This window comes from Astatotilapia calliptera, chromosome 7 (assembly GCF_900246225.1).
Source record: "Astatotilapia calliptera chromosome 7, fAstCal1.2, whole genome shotgun sequence".
Taxonomy (NCBI): domain Eukaryota; kingdom Metazoa; phylum Chordata; class Actinopteri; order Cichliformes; family Cichlidae; genus Astatotilapia; species Astatotilapia calliptera.
In genome coordinates, this window is record NC_039308.1 from 17,910,520 (window position 1) to 17,938,288 (window position 27,769).

Here is a 27,769-nt window from a genome sequence, read left to right on the forward strand (position 1 = left end):
GCCACATTGTAGCCACAGCCACCCTGGGGCGCACTGACAGAGGCGAGGCTGCCGGACACTGGCGCCACCGGGCCCTCTGACCACCACCAGTAGGCTACGGGTGAAGTGTCTTGCCCAAGGACACAACGACCGAGACTGTCCAAGCCGGGGCAGTCTCGGTCGTTGTGTTACCAATTACCTAAATGGGACATAGCTTTGGACAGTAAATCGAAAATATGTCAAAATTTGACATGATTTCTAATGATGCAGCTGCAAATTTAACACTCCTTGCAACCCGAATAGAAGAAAAAAACAGCAGTCCATAAATGAATAGTTTGTCATGAAACTTGTTAACACTCTCTTTCTCAATTGTACAACACTGAAAGGGCTAAAGTCACCAGTTGTTCGGCTTAGCTGAACATGAACACTAGAAAAAAGGGATAAAGACAAGATCTCTAATTAAAATCAACTATGGTGAATTACAGGTATTTGTAGGTAGATTAAAATTAAATAGATGTTATTGGATAGTTTTACTGGGTAGTATTGTTTAGTACTGCTAACTGCAATTCATCTGTAAGTCCCAGATCTATTGTACGTCATTGGTGATTGATCAACTAACATGTTTTCAGGCACAAATTATTGTAATTTATGTGTGCTGATAATATAAAGCCTTGCTTGCTAATGTCTTAACCTTTTGCTGCCATGTCTTTTGCGTATGCTAACTTCCAGGAGAGAGGCTCCAAGATCCGTCATTGCCGTAAAAACTCCTAGTGATAGTATTTACAACCATGTCGTGCATCAGTTTGCAGGATCCTCTGCTCTTATTGGCAATGCTTTATACTGTTGATCAGTACACCCACAAAACTCCTATACAGGAAGTTGATTTTGGCTCTCTGAAAAAAAAAAGTCTTAATCTATGAGTCTTACCTTGTAGATAATACAGGGTTCTGGAGCTGATGTGGGCGAGCCTGACTTGACATCCAGGTGTCTTACCCTTTGTCCAAAAAGCTCTAATTGGTTGTTCTAGCCTTTAATATCTTCCATTGGGACCAATTGTACAAGCCTGTAAAACCAACCCACACTAACAAGTGCCACGATCTAGGAGACGGGAGCTGCATTAACAGGTGTGACTGATAAAATTTGACCTGCAAGGCTACTCTGGCTTTTTTGTAATACTGAATGAAATGAAATGAAATGAATGATATTATGGCTCAGACGTGGCAGAGCAGAGATGAGTGAAGTTATAGCATACAAAGAGCTGAAGCAGAGTTTTAAAAGTAATGAAGTCATCCACTGCAACCACTGTCTATACTTCTGCTGTGCTGTTGATTTTTTCGATCTTATTGATCTGTTCCTGTCCAATTCCTTCACTATTGGTCCCTTCACTATTCCGGGCCATTTGTCAACCAGTCATGCCGGCGCACAGATCATTCAGCAATGTGGATTTCAGTGAAAACCCCTCTTGGTTTGGTGTCTTCATGTCATGAACCCTTTGCAGATGGGTGGTGAAATGTCTCCAAGAAGCTAAAAGAGATCCAGATGCCTGCAAGCACTTTAGACTACTGCTGTGAAACTTTGTTGCTTAATGAACTAACAGTATCAATAGCTACATGAAATTGTTTATGTGCATTGTAATGTGGCAAATATCTGGCCTGCAGCACCACGAGACAAGAGCTGAAGAAGATATCAGTTGCTGTTTTAGCCAAAAAAGACCATTTTTAGGATCTATCAGACCAGAGAAACCTAAAAAAAATTGTCATAATTAGCAGTTAATTGGCCACTGAGGTAAGATTAAAAATTGCAGATGTTATGATGATATAATTAGCAATCATTGTTTATTTAAAACAATATCATTAAAATTTGTATTTGAGCAGAATCATTCATTCCACATATCTGATGAAGAGGACAATGAAGATGCAGCCGAGCAGAGACATGGTCGAAGCCGAGAGGACCACCACGATCACACTTCCTGCCGCGTTGACCAGAGCACCGAGCCCCACGCCCACGATGATCTGAGCCAACTGGACCATGCAAGTGAGGGCGGCACAGTCCATTCCCGAACCTCGAGGACTTTTATTGCTTCCGTGCAGCTTCAGTTGTTGCTGGAAGCACAGGAGGTTGTAGGTTTATTAGAGAAGAGGAGGATGGCGGGGAGGGGAAAACAAGAGAGCAATATATGGAAACATCAATTTCAGTTTAATCAGAGAGGCTGTGGCAAAAAACACAAACAAACAGCTGGATAAACAGACGGCTCTGAGAATATGAAGAAACAGCTTCTTAAAAAGATAGATTCTTTTCAGCCTCGCTTCAGTTGTTGCAAGTTGAATTCCATCAAACTCTCACCTGATTTAGTTCAATCAGGTATTGATTGACCGTGACAGAAAAAAATAAACAATTGATTTTTGAGGCAACCACTTATGAATGACATTGCAGTTTATCAGAATCAGAATACTTTATTGATCCCTGGGGGAAATTATTTTTTGTTACAGTGCTCCATTATAAACCAATGTTTTATAGATGAACTATATAAACTTTTTTGAGAATGTTGCAGCAATACTATAAGCGGTATTAAAACATTTATGTGGACACTTAAAAAAAGGGAAAAGAAGTTTAGTGTTATTCCAAACCTTTAAAATGAAAATCTGATCTTTTATTTTCCGTAATTGTCGGGCTATAAGCCGCTACTTTTTGCACAAGCTTTGAACCCTGCGGCTTTTAGTCAGGTGCGGCTTTTCTATGGATTGTCCATGATTTTTGTGATATCGTAAGACGATTTGTTTTGTTTGTTCCGCTGTTGTACGGCACTACGTTGCCTGGCGGAAGGGCATGTGATCAGACACACAGTATCGGGGTTCAAGAGTGGTATGTTGGTCACATGTCCATCCGCCAGGCAACATAGTGCCCTACAAGTAGCGCGAAAAACAAGCTTCAAAGTAGCGCTACGCGTTCAGCGGGAGGCGTGGATGACGAGCGGCAATAAACTTGCGAAAAGCAAGTTATGCTCAACTTCGGTGGAATCTGACAGCGTGGAAAAGTGTGAAAACATCCACGATCACCAACGGATTTCGAAGGGCTGGACTGCTGCATGATGGAGAGGAGGACACCGCCACGGCCCTTCTGAGGGTGTTCGACTCTGACACTGACAACGAGGATTTCTTTGGTTTTGAAAGTGACAACAAAGGAGAGAAGCGGAGAGTGGATGACGAAGCCACCCTGAGCCTGTTCATATCCGACACTGGAGAAGAGGACTTTGGTGGTTTTAGTGCGCAGGAAGATGGTGGTGAATGACTGACTTTTCTTGAGCCTAAAAGGTAGTCCGAATCTATTTTTCTGGTGTGCTGTAGGTTATTGTTATGTACTACATTTGTTACTCATTTATGAAGCACAGCACATGTTTCGTACTTGTAATTACCGCTACTTTTACATATACCTAAAAAGTTGTGCAAATATGTACCCATAACTTGTTTTTCAAAATATTAATAAAAGGGATGTCTCCAAACAGCCATCTCTTTCCTGACAATTCCCTTTGTGCATATTCTCTTACATATGATAAGTCAACATTGAAACACCTGTGGCTTTTAGTCAGGTGCGGCTAATGTATTGTAACGTTCACAAGAACCAGACGGTTGGGGTCTCAGTTTGTCCGTTTATTCGGCACATAAGCCAGCGGGTTGTTAACTCAGGGGGAAGCGCTCTCGAACTACACCTCTCTTCAGCCTGGCACCCACACAGAACAACCAGGTCCCCCCACCCCTTCCTGTACACCACCCTCACTACTTCCTGCAGCCCAACCAAACATGAATCTTAAAGGAACAACAACAGTGTGCAGAGAAAACCAACATGTCACTGTCCAGTAACACTTAACCATCGTTACAGTATGTACAAAACAGGATTTTCCCCTGATTTTAGCTTGTGCGGCTAATATTCAGGTGCGCTTTGTAGTCTGGGAAATACGGTTATTTTTTTGGTATTTAAATGCATAAATGTAACTTACATAAGTGGCAAAATCTTGCCAAAAATCTTGTTCTGCAGAACAGCCTCTAACAATGATGTAACACTGAATGATGCAATTTCAAATTCACAATAAAATATGAATGCCTGTGTACTTGACTGACAGATGATTGCTACTGTTTGATATATTTAAACCAATTAATTCCCCATTTAACAGGTATAAAAGGTGCATTACAACAATTTAACACAAAAACGTCAGTTCAGTCGTTCGTTCTATTGATGAATAAATAATGACATATATTTATGGTTTTGGAGAGCCTCGTGAATATCTCTGGTTTCCATTAGGACTTTAAATACTTCTACAGAAAACCGCCAGAAGGAGTAGAGTCAGTTGTGTTATGGGATTAATAGTTAGGATAGTTTTTTCGGGGGCTTTAAAGTGCCTCATTCTTGATCTGTCTTTTGTAAATACTTGAACTTTAAAGGAGTAAAATATGGGACTGTGCACAAGTCTTAAGCCACACCTCACTTCTTTATATGTTGCTTCCAAGGAGCCAGATTTTCCTGGAATAGTTCTTTAGACTTTCTGAAGATCTTTCAGAGTTTGTCTGTGCATGCTGGCTACCTTTTCACTCATTTTCAGTCCACATTTTTAGAAGATTGACTGACCTTGTTTAAGAATACAAAGAGACCTAACTCAAGAGATGAACCAGCGTCGTGTCTACACATATCAGACAAAAAAAGAACCAGTTTTTAACTTGTTACTTTAAACACTTTGTTACCAGCAGCCTGATGAAAAAACTTTGGATTGTTTTCCTCATTTCCTTAGTTGAATCTATGAAAAATGCCAAAGATAACACAGATACACAACATCCAAAGACTCAGAATATCTCACCATGGCGTGCAGTTTGTGCTTAAGAAAACTATACACCAAGTTGAGGACAAAAGTTGCAGGCCTAAAGGAAAAATAAAAAAAATCTGCAGCAGATGTACAGTATCTGAAAGTCATGTCCTTAAGAAATAAAAAAAAGAAAAAAGAAACCAGCAGAGACCTGACATACCTGACAGATTTAGCAGCCTCAATGCAAATGTTCTCAGTCGAAGGTTAGCAGGAAGGGAAAAGGAGAAAAGGCAGAGGAATACCAAATTATAACAACTGGAAAATCAGTGGCAGCAGGTCTTATGCAGTGATGGATCCATATTTGAAAATTTTGGTTCAAATCAGAATGTAAAGAGGAGGTCAGGAGGCATGGTCAACAGTGACTGGTACAGCCATCTGTAACAACACAGCGGAGGCTCTGTGATAGGTTGCATTTCTGCATGAGGTGTCTGGGTTCTTATCAAAATGAATGGAATTATTAATACAGAAAAGTACCCTCAGATTTTAATCCTCCATGGAATACCATCTGAAAAGTTGCTTATTTGCAGAGGCTTCATTTTCCAGCATCAAAATGATCCCAAAGACATTGCCAGTGCAGGGTAGAAAAATCGGATAGAAAAACACAAAATAAAATCAGCCACCAAGGACCCCCCTAAAGCCAAGACCTCAACATAAATGAAGCAGTGTGGGATCATCTCAACAGACCATGGAATAAAGGGCAGCCAACATCCAAAGAAGGGCTTTGAATGTCCTTCAAGGCGCCTGGAGAACTTGCCTGAAGACTAAGAAATGACAAGAAAGCCACCTGAGAGAGCTCAGGCCCTATTGAAGCACCAAAGTGGTCGTACGAAACATTGACTTTCAAACGAATTAGAATCAGACACACTCTGTTTTTGCCTTACATACCGTGTTCCCATGTATATTGACATATTTTTCCACATTTTCTGACGAAAATATAAAGATTGAGGTGTGGCTTAAGATTTTGCACATCACTGCAATGCTTTATCTTAGTCTCCAATTTTGATCGGAAAGCATGATTAAAGGAAGTAGCTACGCTAAATGTTCCAGTCGTTATGTACCCTTTTAAATCGAAGTTTTCATTCACATCATTCAGAAATGTTCGATCATCTTAATTCTTACAGTATGCTTCTTAAAAAACACCAGAAATAATCATTTCTTTTTATGTTTTTACTGTAATCTGCAAATTATTTTCTTGATTGATTGCTTGTCAATCAATTTGTTCCTGTTACAGTTTCACATAAGGACACATTAGGGCTACATTTGATTCATTCCCAAAACCAAAAGTTATACTAGGAAAAAGATAATTATTTTGGAGTATGGGGTTATTATTTATCTGCAAACTGACAACAAAACATGTTTTACACTGTGGAAAAAACGGAAAATCAATACTATAGTTATGCAGTATCGTGTACAATATACAAATGTGCTCATTTAAGAACCATGTGATCCTTTTAAACTGAGGAAACCTGAACAATTCCTTAGCTAGTGAGTGTTTCTACTGCCAGTTTATTACCTCCTCCTCACGTTGATACTCTGCTATCAGGTTGAATGGGATGGTGTAGAGTGTGCTCGACATGACACCAAACACACTGCAGAGGACGAGCGTTGCTATGATGTTGGGGAAAAGGCCAATCAGGCTGGTGCCCAATCCAAACACAAGGTAGCCCATAAAATATAATCCCTTCAGCCCGATGTATGAGAGGAGGAAGCGCTGCACATCTGAAAACACACAGACATGTACGTCACGGAAAGTTAAAATTACTGGTGGATCAACAAACCCGCATGAGGCGTGTGGAGTCAGGGTAGATAATTATGTGAACATTAGATTAGCGTACATTAGATGTACCAAAACCGTCTGTACATATAATTGGACATTTCCTAGAAGCCAAGACTCCTTCTCAACAGCAAAAGACTAAAAAAGCTGAGTTCATGCCAAGCCTTCATTATTTGGCTGAGCTTTACCCTGTATGTAGCACAACAGTTCTCTCAGGTTCACATGTGCTGTTTAACAGGGGATGTTTGAAGCATACATGTGGACTTACGTGTTCAGAATAACGCAGGTCAGGATGCCTTGGCAAAAGCATGCTAAGGGAGTTCCCTGCAATCCCAAAGCAAAAGCAGTAATTTCCCTTTGTTATCCATTTCCACCTGCCACTCTCTCACATAGCTTCCCCTCACACATTACTGCCACTTACATGAGTAGAGAGCAGAGGACACTGCATTAATGCACAATCCCCAGCAGCCAACTTCTACTCCCCTCTCATATGTGGCATAGGCGGTAGAGTTGTGATCGGCGTACGGATTCCCCTTATACACAATCTGAAACGAGAGGAGGGTCATTTAAAAAGGAAGGATTTGTATATCAGATACTGGCCAACTTCTTGTTAAAATCAGGCTTTTATTTTTTATTTTCCTTATGAACAAAACATCTGTAGCCCTGTTGCAGAACAGGGAGCCTGACTATGCATTTCTCATTGCAGATAAGAAATAAGCCTGCAATTTTAGATAAGTTGGTGCATCTGTGCTTAATGAAGCGAGGCAGAGTCATGGTGTGAAGAGCATCCTTTGATCAGCATTCACACTGTGACACTGAAAGCATTCATCATAATGGCACATGTCAACAGAGGATTGCACACAACAATAACAACACGCCGCACCTCCCTTCACCCTCCATCTGCCCCCACACAAGCAGGCAGCTTAATGGAGCTTGAACGCAGATACATGTTGCAGTATGTTGCTTTTCCTCTCTAATGTTGTTGCTTTGAATTGCTTTGAACCTTACCTCATTTGAACGCAAGTCATTTTAAGGGATATCACATAAGTCTGATATGATTTTTGTTAATTGTTTCTGCCAAAGACTAAATTGCCATATTCAAACAAACTAACTGAGTAAATTAGATAATTATATGTTATTTGTTTTTGTTTTGTTTGCTTGGATTATTGAGACGGTTTCCACATGCAAGGATTTTCTGTTTTTATTTGGAAAAATTATCGCTGTTCATATGAAAATTCAAAAAAATCACCGTCAAGAACACACCAAGGCCATTGAACAGGTGGTGATTAAACCCTGACTCCTAGATCTGATGGCCAATCAGAAGCTCACAAGCACTAATGCTGCTCACAGTCTGACATCACAAAAATCATTGCTAATGACTATGTTGTTAGCCAATGAGTGTGAAGGAAGGAGTCTTCCAAAAGCCAATGGTCACCTATAGACAGACCACTAGCTGTAACAGACTGGAATAAAAGCAGCACCTTTATATTTTACTTGACACATTTAGATCACAACACACACACACACACACACACACACACACACACACACACACACACACACACACACACACACACACACACACACAAATTGTAAAACAATTGATAAAATAGAGAAAATAACCTTATATTGGAGGAAAAAAACCCTCTATTGTTCAGATATTGTGCATATCTGTTTAAAAATTGACACTTGGATATGCAAAAAATAACAGTAGTTCTTTATAACACCACTTGAGTTTATCCACCAACAGGTACTCTGCAATTTCCTGTCGGGAAGACGTGTTCAGAACACCACGAACAACAAATGGTGTGTAATATCGTGAATAAATAAGTATTAATGTAAGGGGAATCTTTTTTAGGTTTCCTGTATCTAAAAGAAGAAAACAGCAATATATCAAAATATTTGATTTTTAATTCATCAAATATTGCATGTTGGCTGGGCTCTATTCATGACCTTTTTAAAAAATGATTTTCTTAACTTGCTTAAATTGCTTGTTGGTATGTAAATTGATTAAAGTAATGCATCATTAAGGGCTTTGAGATTGGTAGACCTTAGAAATCAGCTCAGTTAATTTGAGAAATTGAACTGGATCCATTTTTGTTAGTGCCTTTTGTAGCATTTTTAGTGCAAATATAACACTTGCAGTGTGGTTAATTGGACTAATATCCAGCTGAAGACATCTGCTCTGAAGTTTTATTGGTACAGTTTATAGTTGCAGCTGTCTAGCAACAGCTGGCATTTTAGCAGTCCTCATTCAAAAACGTTGTGGTGAGTTGGCTGTAATTCTAAACTCAAGGCTTTAGCAAAATAAACACTTTTTTCTCATCTATTCCACCAGACAAAGGCCTTGGCGAGAAACACAATCTGACAGCAACATGTGAAAGAAAGGACGCAGCGATGATAAATATCAAGTAGAATTGTAACCTTTATGAGGTCGCAAATGGCCCAGCTTTCTAAATAAGATTATTGATTGGTTACTATTTGAAATTCTAAAAAGCTCACTGGAGACACATGCAAATCAATACCTGTCCCATGAAATCGGTAAAGAAAAGCATATTGCAGAGGAACGCTGTCCATCCCAGCAGGTGGCTGACACACAGGCAGCGGTAGTGACTTGGCATATTGACAATAGCTTTTATCAGCAACCTGAACGTCATCTTCTTCTGGTCCTGCAAATACACAAAAACATCACAGACATCAGTGCCAGCAGCTAAAAAACTGACAGGAGGAAAAAAAACCCTCTCAGAGTGCTCATTAGTCTGCTGGTATTTCACGGCTAGTGGTGTTTTTAGCCCATGAGTGACAACACTTCAAAAGACTCTACAATTAAAAAAACATGCATGCCCCATAAAAGGCTGTAATTAGATTGAATGAAGGGATTCAGCATAAAGGACTACTACTAAGGAGTTGGCTTTAGGATTAAGGATAGGAGATGATTAAAGCAAAAGGAAGACTTGAAAAAGAAAAAAACAACTACGCTCTTTGGAACAATCATCCCTTATTAATTTTCTAGTGTAGCAGATATATACAGAGCAATTCTTTTAGCATCTTTTTTCTTAAACCTTTCTAATATAACAGGCAAAAAACAAACAAATGTGAAGCATCAATGGAAAGCTGAATCTACAAAAGAAGGAGGAAGAATATTCAGGCAAAAAGTCGACATCATAGAGATAATTCATCAAACACTTAAATGAAAACTGTAAAGGTGATTTTGAGGAAGGTGATCACATCAATCCCTCTGAAATGTAAAAGACTGAGATCACATCAGTCAAATATATAAGTCTAGAAAATCTTTGGAAAGTTTGGATATACTTTTAATGCAGGAACTTATAAAGTTGGAAGTTGTATTGTCTGCACTGAAGCAGTTGTTGAGATGACACTCGGGCAGATGTGTTCTATTGGTCTTTCCTGAACACTCCGCTGACCCCAGCCTCACTCTGTACTTATAGGGGTTCTTGAAAGGCATTCCTGCATCTCAGCGGCATTTGGGATACTCTGTGGAACCCTCTTAGATCCTGCTGGGATAGCATAGTTTTTCAGGATTTATACAAACTTGGAGAGTTCATGCCAGCTGCATGGCTGGTGTCAATAAAGCAAAAGGGGGGGGGGGGGGGGAAATCAAGTACTAAGATATTCTGCAAAGCATTCAGCAAAGCAGGAGTAGTAAGATGAACTGGCAGGTGTATCAATAGTCTTGAAACTCCCTGAATACTGCATCCCACATCATTTACTACTGTAGAGAAAGTATTCAAACTCCTATAAGACTCAGTGTGTTATTTCCATAGTTGCGTCTGCCAAGCGTACCCTGACTAACCATTTGAATCTCAATATAGTCTGTGGCAACTTCAAGGTTTGACTAGTTTTATTGGCTCTCTGTATTGTGTAATTCACTTAATGCACTAAACTCTCTGAAAGACTTTTTATGCATGTTACATACCTCTTTGTTTGGCTGTTTGACACTTGAGGTCACTGAATTGGCTTCTCCCAGGGCTGAGAAAGATCTGGGCCTGAGATCTGTGACAGATGCAGAGACTACAGCAGAGACAGGCTCCTTAAGTGCTCCATAACTATTGCTATGAGAGCTCAGCAGGCGAAGAGGGCTGGATGGTGAATCAGATGGAGATGGTGCCTTGCCCAGAGGTTGCTCTGGAATACTGAAGAGGTGCACAGTGAGGAAGATGCCCCAGGTCAGCGCTGAGAAGAAATAGATGACCTGGTACTCGGATCCAAAGAGACGGCCCAACGTGGAGTGACCCCAGTCCATAGCTCCCACCAGGTAACCACATGCTCCGCCCAGGCCTGGTGCACACAGAATGAAAGATTGATAGATTCTGGTAATGTCATCATACCAAGATCTAAAAATCTCTATCTGATCTTTTATCCAGGCTAAAAACATCAGAAAAAGTGGGCTTCTGCTTATTATTAAACCAGTTTATCCAAATTCAAATCAAGAGCATCCAGAAGAAGATTCATCCCAAAATCTTCCATCAGGTAATTCTTAAATCTGTATGTCATCAGGACTAGACTGGTTAAATTTGACCTCTATGGAAAGGGTGCAAAGAAAAAGAAAACATTTGGTGAACATGTCATTGAACATACAATTATGTGACTCAATGCCTTGACATTTCCTTTATAATGGTAGAAATGTTCTGGTTTGTTGTTGCTTCAGTGCCTGAGGGGCTGCTGTGTTTGCGATCTCTGAAACGACTATGAATTTTGCATCATATCAAAGAGTGAAGAGAGGAAGATGATTAGAGGCCATCTGCAGGAAAGTGTAAGGTGATGGATTTGAAACAGGCAGCACATGAAAGACATTCCCCTCCAAAAAACCCTGAAACCCTGGGAATTATGCATTGAAAAATAGTCAAAAGCAACAAGCTACAAAAGCTAGTTTTTGCTAACAGCTTCTGGTGCCGAGAATAAACGTACTTTTTCCCATAAAAGAAAATTAAATTATTAAATCAGTTGGATCAAATAACCGATTGAAAAGTGGATTTTATCTGAGATATTATTCAAGCAAACCGCATTTATCTGTTGACACTCTTTAAAAGAACCAAATGTGACTGTACATACAGTATGTTCCATAAATGAATAGAAAAGTAATTTTATTACTTTTACTGGCACACACCACTGGACAAGCACATTTCAAAACTCATGACAGAAAAAAATTGAATATTTTCAGATGTGGGAAAAGTAATATGTTGTTACTGTACTTACATAGAGTTTTTGGATACCTGTGCTTTATTTGAGTATTTAAACACTTGTTACTTTAGGTTTATTCAAACGGGAGCTATTTGACCTCACTCACCTTCCAGACATCAAACTGATTTCACTGTAAATGGAGAAACAGTAACATATAAAAGGGAATCCTTTTGGTGTATCCCACATCGGTTCTTATGACACATGACGAGATGAAATAGCGCTGCAGAAGAGGAGCGAGCACAAAGGGAGTAATATTTTTTTAAGTGGCAAGTCATTTTAAATGCATCTTTTAAAGAGCTCAACAAATGTCAGCAAACACAACAGTCTGTGCAGTTTGTCAGACAGTGTGAAGGATCACTGCTGTATTTCCCAGGGTGAGAAAAGAATGAGAGCGAAGTTTACTCAACGATGAGGAAAGAGGAGAGGGGGAGGAGAGATTGTTTTTAAGTGCTGCTCAGTGACATTTGATAGACTCAGAATTTAAAGCTTAAATGTCCTCAATTTCATAAGCTTTTGATATCAGCTTTATACCTGATGTGTTGATGAAATTAGTTGTTTTTTTTTCATACTGTGAAATATCCTGCAAAACAACTTTAAGTATATCTTTGCGCTATTCAAAGATAACATGAAAATACTGGGCAATTTAGTGCAAGATACACTGGTTACTTTTCATTGCTGTGGTGAAGTTTACAGTGATGCACTGTTGAACTGGTGCAGAGAGTTTGGTTATACCAAGGGTAGTAGGCATCAATATAAATTTAAGATGATAATGCTTATTAGATTTACTCACTGAATCCCACCTTTATACAAGGTTTATGCTGTCTAGGGACTGGAAATCACCCACTGTGGATCGTGTGGTTATATCTTGTTAAATTCGGTGGGTTAAATCAGACCTAAGGCAGCGCTGCTCAACTGATCACGTCATGCACACAAACTCCACTGGGACTCACAAAAGAAATGAATGTGACTTACTTCTAGTGTTTTGTTTTGTTTTGTTTTTGTCCCAGGCTGTACCACTAACATTGATCTTTTAACGTTAGCTTAAAACTTTCATTTTTGCTAAAGCATATAGTTAGGGCTGGATCAGGCGACCCTGAATCCTCCCTTAGTTATGCTGCAATAGACGTAGGCTGCCGGGGGATTCCCGTGATGCATCGAGTGTTTCTTCTTCTATTCTATGTGTTAATAGACCTCTCTGCATTGAATCATACTTGTTATTAATCTCTGTCTCTCTTCCTAGCACGTTTTTTACCCTGTCTTTCTTCTCGCACCCCAACCGGTCGCGGCAGATGGCCCCGCCCTTCCCTGAGCCTGGTTCTGCCGGAGGTTTCTTCCTGTTAAAATGGAGTTTTTCCTTCCCACTGTCGCCAAGGTGCTTGCTCATAGGGGGTCATATAATTGTTGGGTTATTCTCTGTATTTATTATTGTAGGGTCTGCCTTACAATATAAAGTGCATTGAGGTGACTGTTGTTGTGATTTGGTGCTGTATAAATAAAATTGAATTGAACTGAAAATTGATCTTAGTGTTCCCACAACTTCTGAATCCATTCCTAACTTTTTCTGTTTAGGCAAAGTGGCCCATCTATAATGTAGGTAACAGCAAATAGTTTTTTTTTTTAATTCCCTTGTTTTCCTCTGCTTGCGTTCTACATAGCAGATGTTTAAGCAGAGTACATTCATTAGAGTCAAGGCTGAAAAAATATTCCCACGAATTAATATTTTTTTATTAACTCTGCCAAAGTGTTTATGTTTTTGGTAGCATGAGTCATGTTGTCTGTAAACACGATAGCTTTTCACAACAGCTTGAAAAGCTTTGAATGAATTCTGGTAAAACTGTGTAGGGGTGTAGAGTGGGGTCAGGCTAACAAATAAAAGGTCTTCAAGGTCAACTTAATGATTTGTTGGTCAAAAATTGACAAAAAAGCTTTACAACTTAGAAACTATGATTCTTGCAAGTGTGTACTACAGGTTTTAACTGTTTAAATACATTATACAGACTACAGTATAATGCTCCTGAATACATTTTAAATTTATTTTATTGTATTGTTTTTTTGGAAAACCAAATAAGCTGGTGAGCAAAAACTTTCACTTGGCATTTATTATTGCATATTAAAAAAATACTAAATGAATGCTACACATGTACTATATCCATAACAATAAAATTGATAAAATATATATATATATATATATATATATTCTAAATTTTGTCAAGTATATCAAAATAGGTTTCAACAAAACGAACAACAAAAGCCTGAACTTTGCAATTTTTTTCACTGCACTACAAACGTCTGAAAGTGTGTTTAAAAAACCCCAATGAAAACAAAATGAATTCATAAAAAATACAACACTGTTTTCTTAAATACAAATACTGCCCAGAGAGTGAACTGCCACGGTGAAGGTTTGCACTCTTGCAGTGTTGCTTGTTAAATGAAATTGGCAGGTGGAGGTTCAATGAGGTTTGCACAAAAGCTGTTTGTGGAGTTGAAAAAGAGTTACTTTTTAGTGTTTCACTTTTATTTGCATGAAGAACCTGAATCAATACTTCCATTTTTACCAGAGTATTTCTAACACAAGTGTTTGTGCTTAAGCTCAAATGTAGATTGTCTGTACTTTAATGTCAGTGTTAAGATTAGATGACATAAGCTAAGATCAACATCCAGGCAATGGATATATCTCATCAGGAATCTGGATTTAGCCTGTCTGTCACCGTCGCAGCGTACTATTATGAAGCGAATTATCACCCGCACACAACGCTGGAGAGACATATCACACCAGTCTTTGATTAACGACACAGCCTCCACACTCGAGATGGACCGCGTCATTATCGAGCATTTTGCTTAATGGAGACAGCTGTCTCTTTATGTCAGCGTCATAATTTTGCTGAGCTATGGATAGCTCAGTGAACCTTCAGTGAACCCTCAGTGAATCACTGCCTCTCTATAACTTGGTGGCTTTTGCAACACATAAAAGTACACCACTAATAGTTTTTATAATGTGATGAAGTTATTCTTATAAAGCGCCTATTCTAAAATGGCAGGAAGAGACTGAGTTTTCTTTTTTAACGTGATTACGTGTTTAACTGACCACATGCCATAAGCAAAATAACCAAATAACAAAATTAAAAAGACAGAATTACACAGCAATTCAAAAAAAATGTAGGCAATCACTGTGTAACATGTTAATCAAAAAATAGATTTCAGTGATTTACAAATTTCATCAATTTTATTTTATTCACATTAGCACACAGAAAACTTGTTTAGAATGAGGACAAAGAAAGATGTAGGGGCCATCCTACATTAGAAAATCCCATGATTTTCTAATTTCCACTTTGCCCGTTTGAAATGAGCTTCGATCATGTTCATATATGGCTTTTTTGTGCGTTTCTGAGCCCCTGCAGTGATTTCAATGATCGCATCATGCCTGTTTTTAGTGTAGTGCAGTCTGAGGTCCAGACGTTCACGGGCAGACAGTATTGATTTTCAGCCTTGTCCTGTGCCCACAGAGATTTCTCCAGAGTTTCAAATCTTTTCAGGATGCTATGAACTGTAGATGATGTTCTCTAAGACACTTTTTTAAATACCCAATCGTGTTACTGACATGTTTCCAAATAACCTAATTCATTGTAAAATGTTCATTCAGCTCTTTCTTTTTAGCACCTCTTACTTTGAACATTTTGAGATGTGTTCAAAATGAGCTCATATCTTATAGTAAAATGTTAAAATGTTCTTTGTGCTCTATTGTGAATAAACTTTATTAGACTTGCAGACTGTCTCATTTTGTTTTTACACAGCATCCAAACTTTTTATGAATTGGTGTTATAAAACTACTTGATTGTTTTTGTTGAATCACTAACTTTGTCCACTAACTCTTGCCTCTGCAGCCCTCTATAGTTGCTCACCTCAATAGAGGCTATTTTTCTACATTTTAGTCATTGGCAGGTACAGTAATAACCACTTCAGGAGTCACGCTTCACTTATGTCTGCATGACTTGAAGATTGATGTGGGATCAATTCCTGGTTCAAGAGAGTTCCTTTCTTTTCTTTCTGGTCTTTTCTACCACTGTAATAGTTGAGATTTCTATTGTCTGCACCTACAGTTTCACTCAAGTAAAAAGTAAAAAAAAAAGGCTGAAGTGGTTAGACTCAAGGCTGATTGTTCTCAGTCGTGATGGTGCTGCAAACAGCGCATAGATTTATTGTAAAAATGTAAACCCATGGTTATCAAACTTTTGTCATCATAAATACTGCATCCCAGCGTGAAGTATTTTATTAGGACAAATACCCCCTTGCCACCACAAAAAGTACAATAAAGGATTGAGCCATTGAGCTTTTTTAAACAACAAACCTGTTATGACAATCACTTACATACAATAGTTCAAAAAACATCTCCTTATTTATGACAAAGAATTGGCTGTATAATCTAAAAAACAGGGTTTATAAAGTCTTTGTCATTCTCTGCAATGATCACATGCTTTCTTAGGTCTTTTTCTTGGTCTCTTTTATTTCTTTGCTTTCTTTTGTCATTGCACAAAAAGGCCTCATACAATTGCGTTCTTTCACTATACTCTGAATACTGTTGTAACATTTAATCCTTCATTAAATATTAGAATCAAGGGTTCCTACTCCCACATTGCCGTAGCAATGAAAACAAGAATGCTGAATATCAAATGCAGTTTATCAAAGCTACATTTAAAAAATAATCCTAATTCGTTTAGGAATAATGCAGGCCTAACATTGTTATAAATAAGAAAAAAACCCAAGTTTCACACCTTTTCCAATTCTCCAAAGTACCCCTGGTGGTACCAACAACCTCATCTGAGCAAAACAGCAAGCTTTAAAAAGCACTGCTGCAAACAAAAGTCCACAGATAAAATTCATCTCCTGACATTAATTACAACCCTAAAACTCATATCTTTGCACTAAATTATATCTTAACATGCAAATTTGTCCTTGCCTAACCCTCCCCTGTCTCCGATGGAGGGAGTCACAGCTCCACTGTGTCTATGTTTTGTTAAGTAGGAGAGGAAAACCCAGAGGTTCATTTGGAAATCAGGAGGTCTACACCCACAGAGAGCACGCTGTTCTGGTGATTCAGGGCACAGAAAAAGTCCGAAAACATTAGAAAACAAATCTTTATAGATTAATACTTAACATGCACATAGAGGTCTTAGCCTTCAGCTTGACTAATGACTCGTCAAACAGTTATTAGTATGTTGCTGATAAACTGGATTCATATGACCATCTCAGTCTTAGCTCAACCCTGCTATCGATGGAATTATTTTTTTACGAAATCCTGTTGTACAGTAATAATATGCATGTTATACTGATTAACATGGTTTAAAAACGTGACTTTCAGATGTAAAAGTATTCAGTACAGTACTAAAACTTCACATACCAGACATGGCAGTCATGTGCCTGGCTCCGGTCTCTCTCAGCTAAGACCCATGACTGTAACACATGACTAGCTCACGGCTGGATTACTGCCTCACTCAAATGCTCACACCACCCAGTGCCTGCTGACATTTGAGCTGAGCACACCACTACGCTCACACCGAAAACATCATCATCATGTCCATAAAGAAACTTCCTGTCTGTCTTTCTTTGTGAGTTACTTTGGGAAATATTCTTTAAGTTTATAATGCTTCATTAGTGCATCGGAAATAACAAAAATATACAAAGATATCACATTTACTGCACTACAATATGCTGCAGGTTTATCTGTTCATTGTGAACTCATCCAATGTGAAAATATTATGGGTATCGACATGGAAATTATATTCAAATTATATTCAGTTCAAATTATTAAAAAGAATTACACTGCCTTCCAGAAATGTTGGAAATGGAAATTGGGGGAAGCAGGGGGGATCTTAAAGTCTGCACATCAAACTATATTCAACTTTATATTTAACTTTAATCTTCAAGCAGGCTAGTATACATACTAACTTTTTAAAGGATATTTGAATTTATACCTCCAGCAACGTAGATAAAGTGATAATATTAATCTTTTACCCCTTTTCTTTGAGGTGCAAATGAATTTACCACACTGAAAAGCGTTTAACTCGCCCTCCTGCCAAAGAGTCTTGTCAAAAGCACAGCAGCAGCTTTGTGTGCCTAAACGTGTTATTTAATCAGAAGTAAGGATCAGACGGAAATGAAAACTGATAGGAGAAACTGATGTGCTGGTTGATGTCATGCTACATCCAATATGTGCCTGAGAACTTTTTGTAGTGCAAACCTGCTCAGCAAAAGGGAAAATATATTCATCAGTTCAACCATTTGGCCATAACATGAAGTGCTGGGTAAAAGCTAATGTAGTGAGCAAAGTTATGAAAGGCACGAGAGCACTCACACAAAAGCTCCACTGCAGTTCCATGCTCTGGCCTTGGACAAGAGGGTTATGCCCCAAAACTCAAAAATCCCACAACCTGCGCTGAGCACCTCACAGGTTACAGCGTTGCACCTGAGTGAACTACAAGACCTTTGAAACAGAGCAGTCCAAAGTGAAGATGTTTGGTCATAGTGTACATTGCAACATGCAGAAGTAGTGGAAGGCTGATGAGTTGGGCTTGTTTTGTAGCCACAGGGCCTTTCAGTCATTGAGTCGACAGTGAACTCCTTTGTATACCAAAGTATTCCAGCGTCAAATGTCAAGCCATCTGTCCAACAGCGAAAGATTAATCAAAATTTGGTCATGAGACACTGCAACGTTTTCAAGCACAACAGCAAATCTACAACAAAATAGCCGAACAGCCCAGACCTCAATTTGATTAAAAATGCTGTAGTGGACCTTTAATAGAGATGTGTGTGAATGAAGGTCTGCAAACCTCAATAAACAGAAACAACTATAAAAAGAAGACTGGGCCCAAAACCCTCCATAATAATGTGAGAGACTGATAATGATCATCTCAATTTATTGCTCCTAAAAGTGGTTTTACAGGCTTTTGAATGATGGGTTGTGCTCAATTTTTCATTCACCTGTCCTGCATTTTGGTTTGGTGTTCGACTTTTTAACTGTAAAACTATACTGTAGAATTGAGCTCAAAAACACTAAAACCCTACAGTTTTCACAGTATTTGAGCAATCCCTTATGAATACACACAATCACCATCCTTTGTTAATGCTTAGACTTTTCTTATAGTAGTAATGAACAGTTTATATTGGCGTGTTTGCAATTTTTAAATTGAGCAGAGCATTTAAACTGTAAAGAGCATTATCCTCTCTACTAAACACAGATGTTATGCTTAACATGAGAAATATCATCAAATGAATATAAACAATAAAGCAAGATGCGCTGGAGACAGTTTTTTTATTTTGTTACTTTCAGATGCATTATATTGCCAAAAGTATTCATTCACCCATCCAAATCATTGAATTGCAGGTGTTCCAGTCACCGTGGTCACAGGTGATCAAGCAGTTATGCATGCAGACTGCTTCTAGAAACATTTGTGAAAGAATGGATTGCTCTCAGGAGCAAAATGAAGTCCAGTCGTGAAATTTCCTTGCTACATATTCCACAGTCTTTCCACCCAAGTGAATTGGAACAACAGCAAATGAGCCACAGAGAGGTAGGCTAGGTAAAAGAACAAGGATTTCAGTGTTGGGCTCTGCCCCTTAGTTTCAGTGAAAGGAACTGCTAACGCCATGTCAACACATTTTGGACAATTTCATGCTCCCAGCTTTGTTCCTCTTCCAACATGACTGTACGCCAGTACACAAAGCAAGATCTTAAAAATGGGATGTCACTTAAGTTCATATGCATGTGAAAACAGATTAACAAATGCTTTTGGCAGTAGATCCTGACTGATACAGAAAATTTGAGACCAACATTTGGTGATTTAAAAATTTAAAAAATTGGCTGATATTTCTTTTCTTCAGGCACATGACACAAACATTTGTGTAGATATTTATACATCTTATGTTTGGCTTTATATGAGTATTGACAGGTGTCCCAACCCTGTAGGAAAAACAGGGAGCAAACTGAAATTCATATGTGCCACCAACTGCATTTTGAAACATCCATCACATTGTATTCTTCTGATACGTCATGTGCGCATGGTTCTCACCAACAGCCTTCAAAGAGGGCAAAATACACCACAATTAAAACTAGAAGGCAAACAGTCAAGCAAGGACAGAAACACCAAGAGGCACTGTGGTGGTTCATGCCCTGACAACAAGAGCCAGGCAGTAAGCGCTGCAGTTTTTGCTGTTAGCCAGTAGCTCTAACTTTGTTAGAGCTCATACTATGTGGCAATATCATCATCACACTGTTAATCAAAGGGTGATTTTTAGAACACTCGAGCCTAAGATTAGCTGGCATAATGTTAGCTTATAACGAACTGTTGCTATTGTTGTTTAGCCAGCTCGCTGTCAGCTGTCCGGAGATGGGAGGGTAAATCTAATCTGCTGACAGCTAGCAATTATGACATTATCAGTAAAAAAAATAGCATGTGCATGCATGGTTCTGTTTGTCACAGCCCTGAGATGAGGCGTGAGGTAAGAAGAAAGAGGATTTTAAAATTGAAAGGAACTTATGGATGTATTATTTATGTGGTTGGTTTCTAGCAATATACATGAAGCATACAGTGATGGAATTAAAGATGACAGCGCAATATGATGGCAAACCGCATGTATTTTTAGTGAATTATTTCCAGAGTATGCATTACTTTATTGAAAGACAAAATTACACACAAATCAATGTATATTTATGAGTACAACATTCTTGTTTTCTATTAATTAACCTTAAAAAAAATTTCTTTCTGTGTCATAAAGAGTGCCCGCTAGTGGGAAAAGGCCCAAACTCATAACATGGTTGAAGGACATTTATACCCATCTCTTCTTTACTTTTTTAAATTTTCATTTATTAGTTGATGAATGAAAATTATTTATCTATACCATTATATTGGCTAATATCATCAGCCAGCTGTTTTATCAGTTGTGCTCTTATATTCGTGCTTCATCCAAGCCTGACCTAACTTTTATTGTTACAGACAAATTTACTAAGAAAAGCATATATGTATATATCTGAAATTATCGAACATTTCCCAAGTGAACTCTTGTTTGCACTCACAAATAAAAAAAACAGACATAGCTTCCACCCACAGTTTAACACGCTGACAAACAGACACAGTTCACTGAAACTTTCACACTCCCTCTATATGTGCATCTCCGCCCACTCAGTCACAGCAGGAGAAGTTTTGGAGGCTTACTTCCATAAAGCGTTACTGTGAGTTGCTCAGATGCAGAATGAACATAAAATTATTGCCAAACTAAAGTCCAAATCCATCAAAAGGAAACAATCACCAACGTAACTGGCATTAATAAGTCTAAACAAAACACAAAAGCTGTGAGTATTGAAGCAAGAACCAAACAGTGTTTGTGCTACATACCTGTGAGGAGAGCATGGTAGTGTAAACCTCTTTCCTTGTCTTCATGTGAACATACATCAAACAGGTAGGCCTTGATGGGTCCATCGATGAAGTCTGCAGCAAAGTCAAACAGCACGACTCCAAACATCACCACCACGATGGCCCATATGCTCTTCAGAGACCTATCTCTGACGAGTGCTGGAAAACAACAGTACACATCAGCACTCAGCACGTACCACAGAGAAAGATTAAAATAATAATACACTGACTACATCAGTACACTAAGAAGCCTTATCTGTCACATTCACAAGTTTAATTAGGCTTGATACACATCACAAGAACCTCAGAGGACTAGCACGTCAGAAGGCACTTAAAATAACAATACAATAATTAAAAAAAGAAAACCTATTACAACTGACGCCATAGCAATTATATTTTAAAACCTGAATGTTTGAACACTAAGCTGCTCTTTTAGAGATATGAAAGGTGTCAAATAACACCACAAGAGAAAGTGTAATTAGAAGTTATTAAAGACAATTTTACCATTTCATTAAGAGATACAAGTGAATACTGAAAGACAGGTTTATCATTCCATTAAAACTACAGGTAAAGGAAGGATTTTTAACTTGTCACTTCTTTAAAAAGAAAGTCTGAAGTCGCAAAAAAAAAAGAGTAAAAAAACAATTTAACACCAAAAGAGCAACTCTGGGAGATGCAGGCCAGCGTTAGGTTTTTCATCTTTAAGAAGAGGGCAGCTACAACAATAGAAAACATTATGTCAAACGACCGCTTTGGCATTTACTACGGCCCCGGGGAACATGGAGAGATAATCAGCTTATCCAGCCTACGTCAGGAGACATACTTTATAGTTCATAAGAGCGCTATAAGAAAGCCAGGAGCCTTTATCTTTAATTCCTTGGCTGTTTATTTGTCTATTTTTGTAATTTTTGCCTGAAAACACGCACAAAAAATCCTCTAACAGCTTCAGGCTAAACTGAACCACCTTGAACACTTTGGATGATATTGAAGAAAAACAATTCTCTTTGTGTGTGTATATCAGAACAGAGTGGGTTTTTTACATTTATTTTTGCACCATCAAAATTATAAATGAAGAGGTAAAAAACCCAACAAACTCATAGCAGTGACTTGTGAATGTGATGTTCAGCATGGTATAAAAACTCTCAACATCTGCGCTACTAAGTTTGATTGAAAAGGAAATTAACCACGACAATACAGCATCTAGTTTAATTGTGTTTTGACAGCTGATATCCAGGCAAAGACGGCACAAGAGTGAAAAAGGTTCAAACTACACACAATTAAGACACTTAACGAATGTTACTGTTGAGCTGATTGCTGCATTTTAAATGTACAGCTTACAGCAAATAAAGCTGCCCATACACACCGATTTCCATTATTCCTCACAAAGCAAACCTCTGAATCTGAGTTTGTCACATTTTTGCAGAGTGTTGCTTTCATGATTTTTCAATCAAAAACAATGATTCGGGTTAAGTGGATGATGTGCTTCAAATCAGAGTGACTTAAATTATGGCCAAATGTGCATTTAATCTCTGAATGATTCCACAGGATGCTGAACAATCACACACACGCTGTCACTGCCAGCAGTGAATCAGTTAGTGTTTCTGTTTTTTAAGAGAAGGCTTTTTACCCAACCTAATATTGCTTTTAATGGTAACAGATTCTTTCGTGTGCAGACGCTCTTGTGATGCTGTTTGGAGTCTAATGCAGCGGTCTCCAACCTTTTTTGCGCCACGGACCGGTTTATGCCCGACAATATTTTCATGGACCGGCCTTTAAGGTGTCGCGGATAAATACAACAAAATAAAACTTATACCAGGCTTATACCCCAACCCCCGGGGGTTGGGGACCGCTGGTCTAATGGATTCAAATGGAGCATCTCTGGGCCCTACTTTTTCCTTTCATGATGAATGTATCATTTTATCCCCCAAAATCTGTGCACAAGTAGAAATTTGGATTCAGAGTCTTTAAAAGTCTTACAAAGAGGTTGAAACTTGCCCTTAACCTTGTCCTGAAGGTAAAAGAAGACAGCAAAACCTAAATCAGTTTACTTCATATGTATTTATATCAAACCAATTCCTACAACAATCACCTCAATGCGTTTTATATAAGGTATGTAACGTAAAGAATCTACAATATTCGAAAGAAACCCAATGATCACAGGAGCATTTGGTGACAACGGGAAAGAAAAACTCCCTTTTAACAGGAGGCTCACACCAGGCTCAGTGAGGGGCAACCATCTGCCCTGACTGGTTGGGCGTGAGGGGAAAGAGACATTCATTTATTGTGGAAGAGAGCCATAGATTAATAATGGCTAATGATTAGATGCAGAGTGGTGTATAAACACAGAGAGTGAAACAAGGTGAATGAAGAAAAAATGCTAAGTGCATCACAGGAAGCCCCTCCCAGCAGCCTAAGCTTATTGCAGTGTAACTAAGAGAGTGCTTAGGGTCACCTGATTCAGCCCGAGCTTTATCAAAAAGGAAAGCTTTAAGCCTATTCTTCAAAGTAGAGAGGGTGCCTGTTTCCCGAATCCAAAGTGGGAGCTACAGGAGTGGAGCCTGATAGTAAATCTTTGGAATACTTTTAAATCAAAGCTAGCGTGGCCTCAAAGCATTTTCTGACATAACAAGATTACAGATAGCACACTACCTCCACTCTTGTTCTGTCTGAATTCCTCACCCTCAAGTTTTCTTCACTGATCCCTCACCTGAGATGACAGCATCTCCATTAAGGAACAGGGTGATTCCCACAAGCATGAGGATGCCCAGTGCCAGGATGTAAGGCCTCCGCCGGCCCCACGGCGAGCGGCAATAGTCGCTGGCTGAACCGATGATGGGCTGGAGCAGGAAGCCCAGGATGGGGCTGATCAACCACACCAAGCTGTACAGACTCTGGGGCAGGCCCACGCTCAGGAGCACCGGCGTGACAAAAGCTGCCTCCACGGCATAGCAGAATTCCCTTCCAAACATGACCAGACCGTGGAGAATAAGGCGCCCCCGAGAGCGCCTGTGAGGCTCCACAGCTCCAAAGACAGAGTCTTCCACACTGTCTACGTAGTCCACATTGCTGCCATTGCAGTCTGTTGAGTCCTGGTGCAGAGAAGTGCTGATGTGTTTGCCAGGCTCAGAGATCCGGCAGGGTTGGGGCCTCACAGACTGATCTTCTGATAACAGAGTCATAATTGAAAATGAGGGGGGTAAAGGACAGAAGGAGAAAAAGAGAACAGGAAGGGAGTAAAGAGGAGATTTAGATGAAGAGAGGCAAAGAGGTAGCTTTTGGTAGTCTCTCTCCGTCTGCCAAGGGATGGATGAAATGCCAAAACTGGCGCTTGGCTTGAGTTAATCCTCTTCACTACTGCATAGCTGAGCAAAGAGTTCAAGCGCCACACAGCTTTATTTTGCATGTGAAGGTCTGAGCAAGACTCGGCGAGGAGGAGAGAAAGACAAGGGAGGAGGAAAAAGAAGGGAGTGTTTTAAAGAGATTACAGAATGGCTTTTCCTATTCTGTCTAGTAAAGGCCTCGGGCAGCTCATGGGGCTGAGTTAGTTTTGGCAATGGGTGGCACTACTGGCCACTAATGACTGGCCAGTAGTGTTTACTTTAAAACAAGTAAAGATGACTGAATTCACAAAGCTAAATTCATGTTTTTCTATCCAAACGTGAGCCGGCACACTAGTGTGCTGTACAACTGAAACAACAGCTAAAACAATATTTATCTGTTTAGGAGTGCAAGTAAATATTTGTAATGTGTGATCTTAATCCAAAAGTGTACTTTACTGTTTTTTATCAGCATATTTGTAAAGCAATTAATTTGAACATTTGTGGACAACAACACTAATTATATTTTGGCATTAAAAATAATACATTTGAATAAACAGCTTGTGCATACTGATGAATGAACAATTACAGAATGATTCTGGTCATTCGAAATATTGTTAAAAAATTAAATACTGTTAATTTATGGCAGCTATGATGTAAACCTAATTGTTGCAAATCTAATTTAGGGGGTTAGTTTAATTGACTGATTTTTTTTATGCAACTCAAAACTGAATAAATGTCATTTTGTGCAGGTATTCAGTTTTTGGTTGGAGGCAGGGTAAGGAGAGGGGTGGTAATTGTACATTTAAGCAGCCTTCCTTTGTAACATTACCGGTTAACTCTTGCATTTTGGTTATATTTCATGCCTCCACAGTATTATTGCCTCTGTGTATGCCAAATTTTGAGCTACAGATCAATTTAGAATAAATAAACACAAAATGTATGACTTGACATCAATAAATGTCAAGTCATGGGGGTGGTTTTGAAACACTTGGAGAAAAAGGCCTATTATGACATGATATCATGTGCTGTTTTACTTAAGACATAGCAGCCGTGATAAATAGATTTGATTTCTTAAATCTTCAATAAGGGTTTTTTGTATAACCATTACAATCATTAAACACTGTCCTCACTACTATATCATTAAAAAAAATCCCTATAACTGCAATCCATAAGTATCAATATTAATTTAGCACTAATGGCAGCTCAGGTGCTTTTGTATTATTTTGACCCCCTCCCCAAACCTCTTGATTTTGTTTTAATCTCAGTTTAATCATAGTTAGGTCAGAATAAGTTAACTCTCTTTTTTGTTAGTTTATTTTGTTACAATATTGTTACATTTTTCATCACCCCTGTTGCTTTCATATCTACTATTTTAAGGAACATCTCCTTTTTTCTTTACCATTTAGTTTCAGTTCCATCCCTGCTTTAATTTAAGGTTATATAAATCACTTCTTGTGTAAACATTATAAATAACAATTGGGATTTTTACTTTGTTGTGTGGATCCACTGTCTCTCTTACTGTCACCATCTCATCATGTGCTTATTGGAGCCAAGTTTTTATTGGTGTTGTAGTAAAGAAGAAAAAGGCTGATTGTCAAGCTCTTCAAGTGTGGATGACGACATTAGATATAGCAGAATCTCTTAGAATGCTGTGACCTCTAAATACTTGGCAGTTACAGTTACCTAAGGCTGCTACCTAAAGGGCAGTCTCAAAGTTAAGCGTCTTTCTCAAAATTAGCATCTTGTGTGTATCATCAGAGGACATGAACCAGGAGACACGCAGTCTGCATGCAAGTGACACACAAACCATCCTTTGTTCGTACTTCAACCATTCAGACTTCATCCTGAAAGTATATCTTCCAGCAGTTGTCCCCAGTATGTATAAGTCCCCATCTCTATAATAAAGGATTAATCTTTTAGGACAAATCAGTGCTAAGCAGCGTGACAGGACACCCTGGAGTGACGTACCACTTCCCAGAGGTCCAGTCCAGAATAAAATGCTAACAATTACATCAAATGAAGTTAGGAAATCCTGAGCTATTTGTACTTGTTTCTTTTTTTATGAGTTTAAATTCATTTGAAATAGTATTTCATGCCCCTTATCTCATAGCTGAACTTCTCTTGCAACATATTATATCATCAAGATTAAGCGGTTTCCAAACATCTTGAGTGATCAGAAGAAAAAAAACCAGCATAGCATTTGATTAACTAAACCGCTTGATTCAGATTTCTGTGAATTATTAGCATTTCCACGAAAAAGTATTTCATGTGGTCTTAATCAAATCTCCATGACATCACAACAGGCTCAGGAGAATTTACTTTGACCGCCTGTTTCTTTAATAGTCACCACTCCTTTAACCTAAAAACAAACAAATAAAAAAAAGGCAGTTTGGAAGCGCTGAACTCATATTGGTAGTCTTTAAAAGATTCATATAAAGGACAAGTGCCAGTTAAAATACGCATCACGGGACAATGCTTTGAGCTAACAAGCTGACATTTATGTTTACCCAAGGATGCCATGTTAAGAGAACATTGTTTTTTCTCTAATTTACCCTCTAGACATAATAAAACATAGTTTAATTGTTGAGGTTGGAACAATTTACCCAGTGCAAAAAGACTTCCAGTCCTATGGAAGTATATGGGAAAACAGTCGTCACACGCTTGCCTGCATACACTCCAAATGGTGAACCATGGCCTGAAATGTGCAAACTCTTTGCCGGCTGTGAATCCTGCAGTAGTGTGTTGGCCAGAATTGTGTTATATTTCCTCTCCTGTGTCTAAGAATAACAATGTCATCTTGTTAAGTTTATTCACCTTAAAAGAGGTCAGGGCCAAAGCTTCGGCTGCATGTGGTTATTTGGTGCTATTTTATAAAGTAAAAGTGTGGCTAGGCTATAACTGAAGCACTGCCAGTGTCATTCAGTAACATTTTGTTCAGACAGTTCAGGAAGACAGATGTAGGAGTAAATTTCTGCAATCTGTGACCTTTAAGTACGACTGTGCCCTTTAACGAGGACCATCTATTTCATCTTGGGGGGAAAAACATCCCCAAATTCATCAACAGCTTCACTACTACAAGGGTAAAACTTCAAAATTATGCTGATTGTGTTTAAAGTAAAAAAGCTCAAGGTGTCCGGGATATGTCCCAGTTAATAACAACCAATTATGAATTAGGATGAATATGCCTTTTTTTTTAAGTCAAGATAAGAACTAATTTAAAAGAAAGGGGGGGGGGGGG

The 27,769-nt window shown here is 38.7% G+C and overlaps 1 protein-coding gene across 2 annotated transcripts; it reads right to left on the bottom strand.

The window, feature by feature from the left end:
- Nucleotides 1-1,795: 1,795 nt before the first annotated feature.
- On the bottom strand, nt 1,796-27,744 carry slc45a2 (solute carrier family 45 member 2). Of its 2 annotated transcripts, XM_026173515.1 has the most exons (7): nt 23,919-27,744; nt 21,194-21,370; nt 10,543-10,904; nt 9,131-9,274; nt 7,027-7,150; nt 6,345-6,550; nt 1,796-2,081 (listed from the first exon to the last, which is right to left on the bottom strand). In XM_026173515.1, exons 1-7 carry the CDS (start codon nt 24,388-24,390, stop codon nt 1,860-1,862), a joined length of 1,707 nt encoding a protein of 568 aa, XP_026029300.1. In that variant the 5' UTR covers nt 24,391-27,744; the 3' UTR covers nt 1,796-1,859. The 2 variants fall into 2 exon arrangements, with proteins under 2 accessions (XP_026029300.1, XP_026029301.1); XM_026173516.1 differs by lacking the exons at nt 1,796-2,081; nt 6,345-6,550 and adding an exon at nt 6,564-6,929.
- Nucleotides 27,745-27,769: the final 25 nt, after the last annotated feature.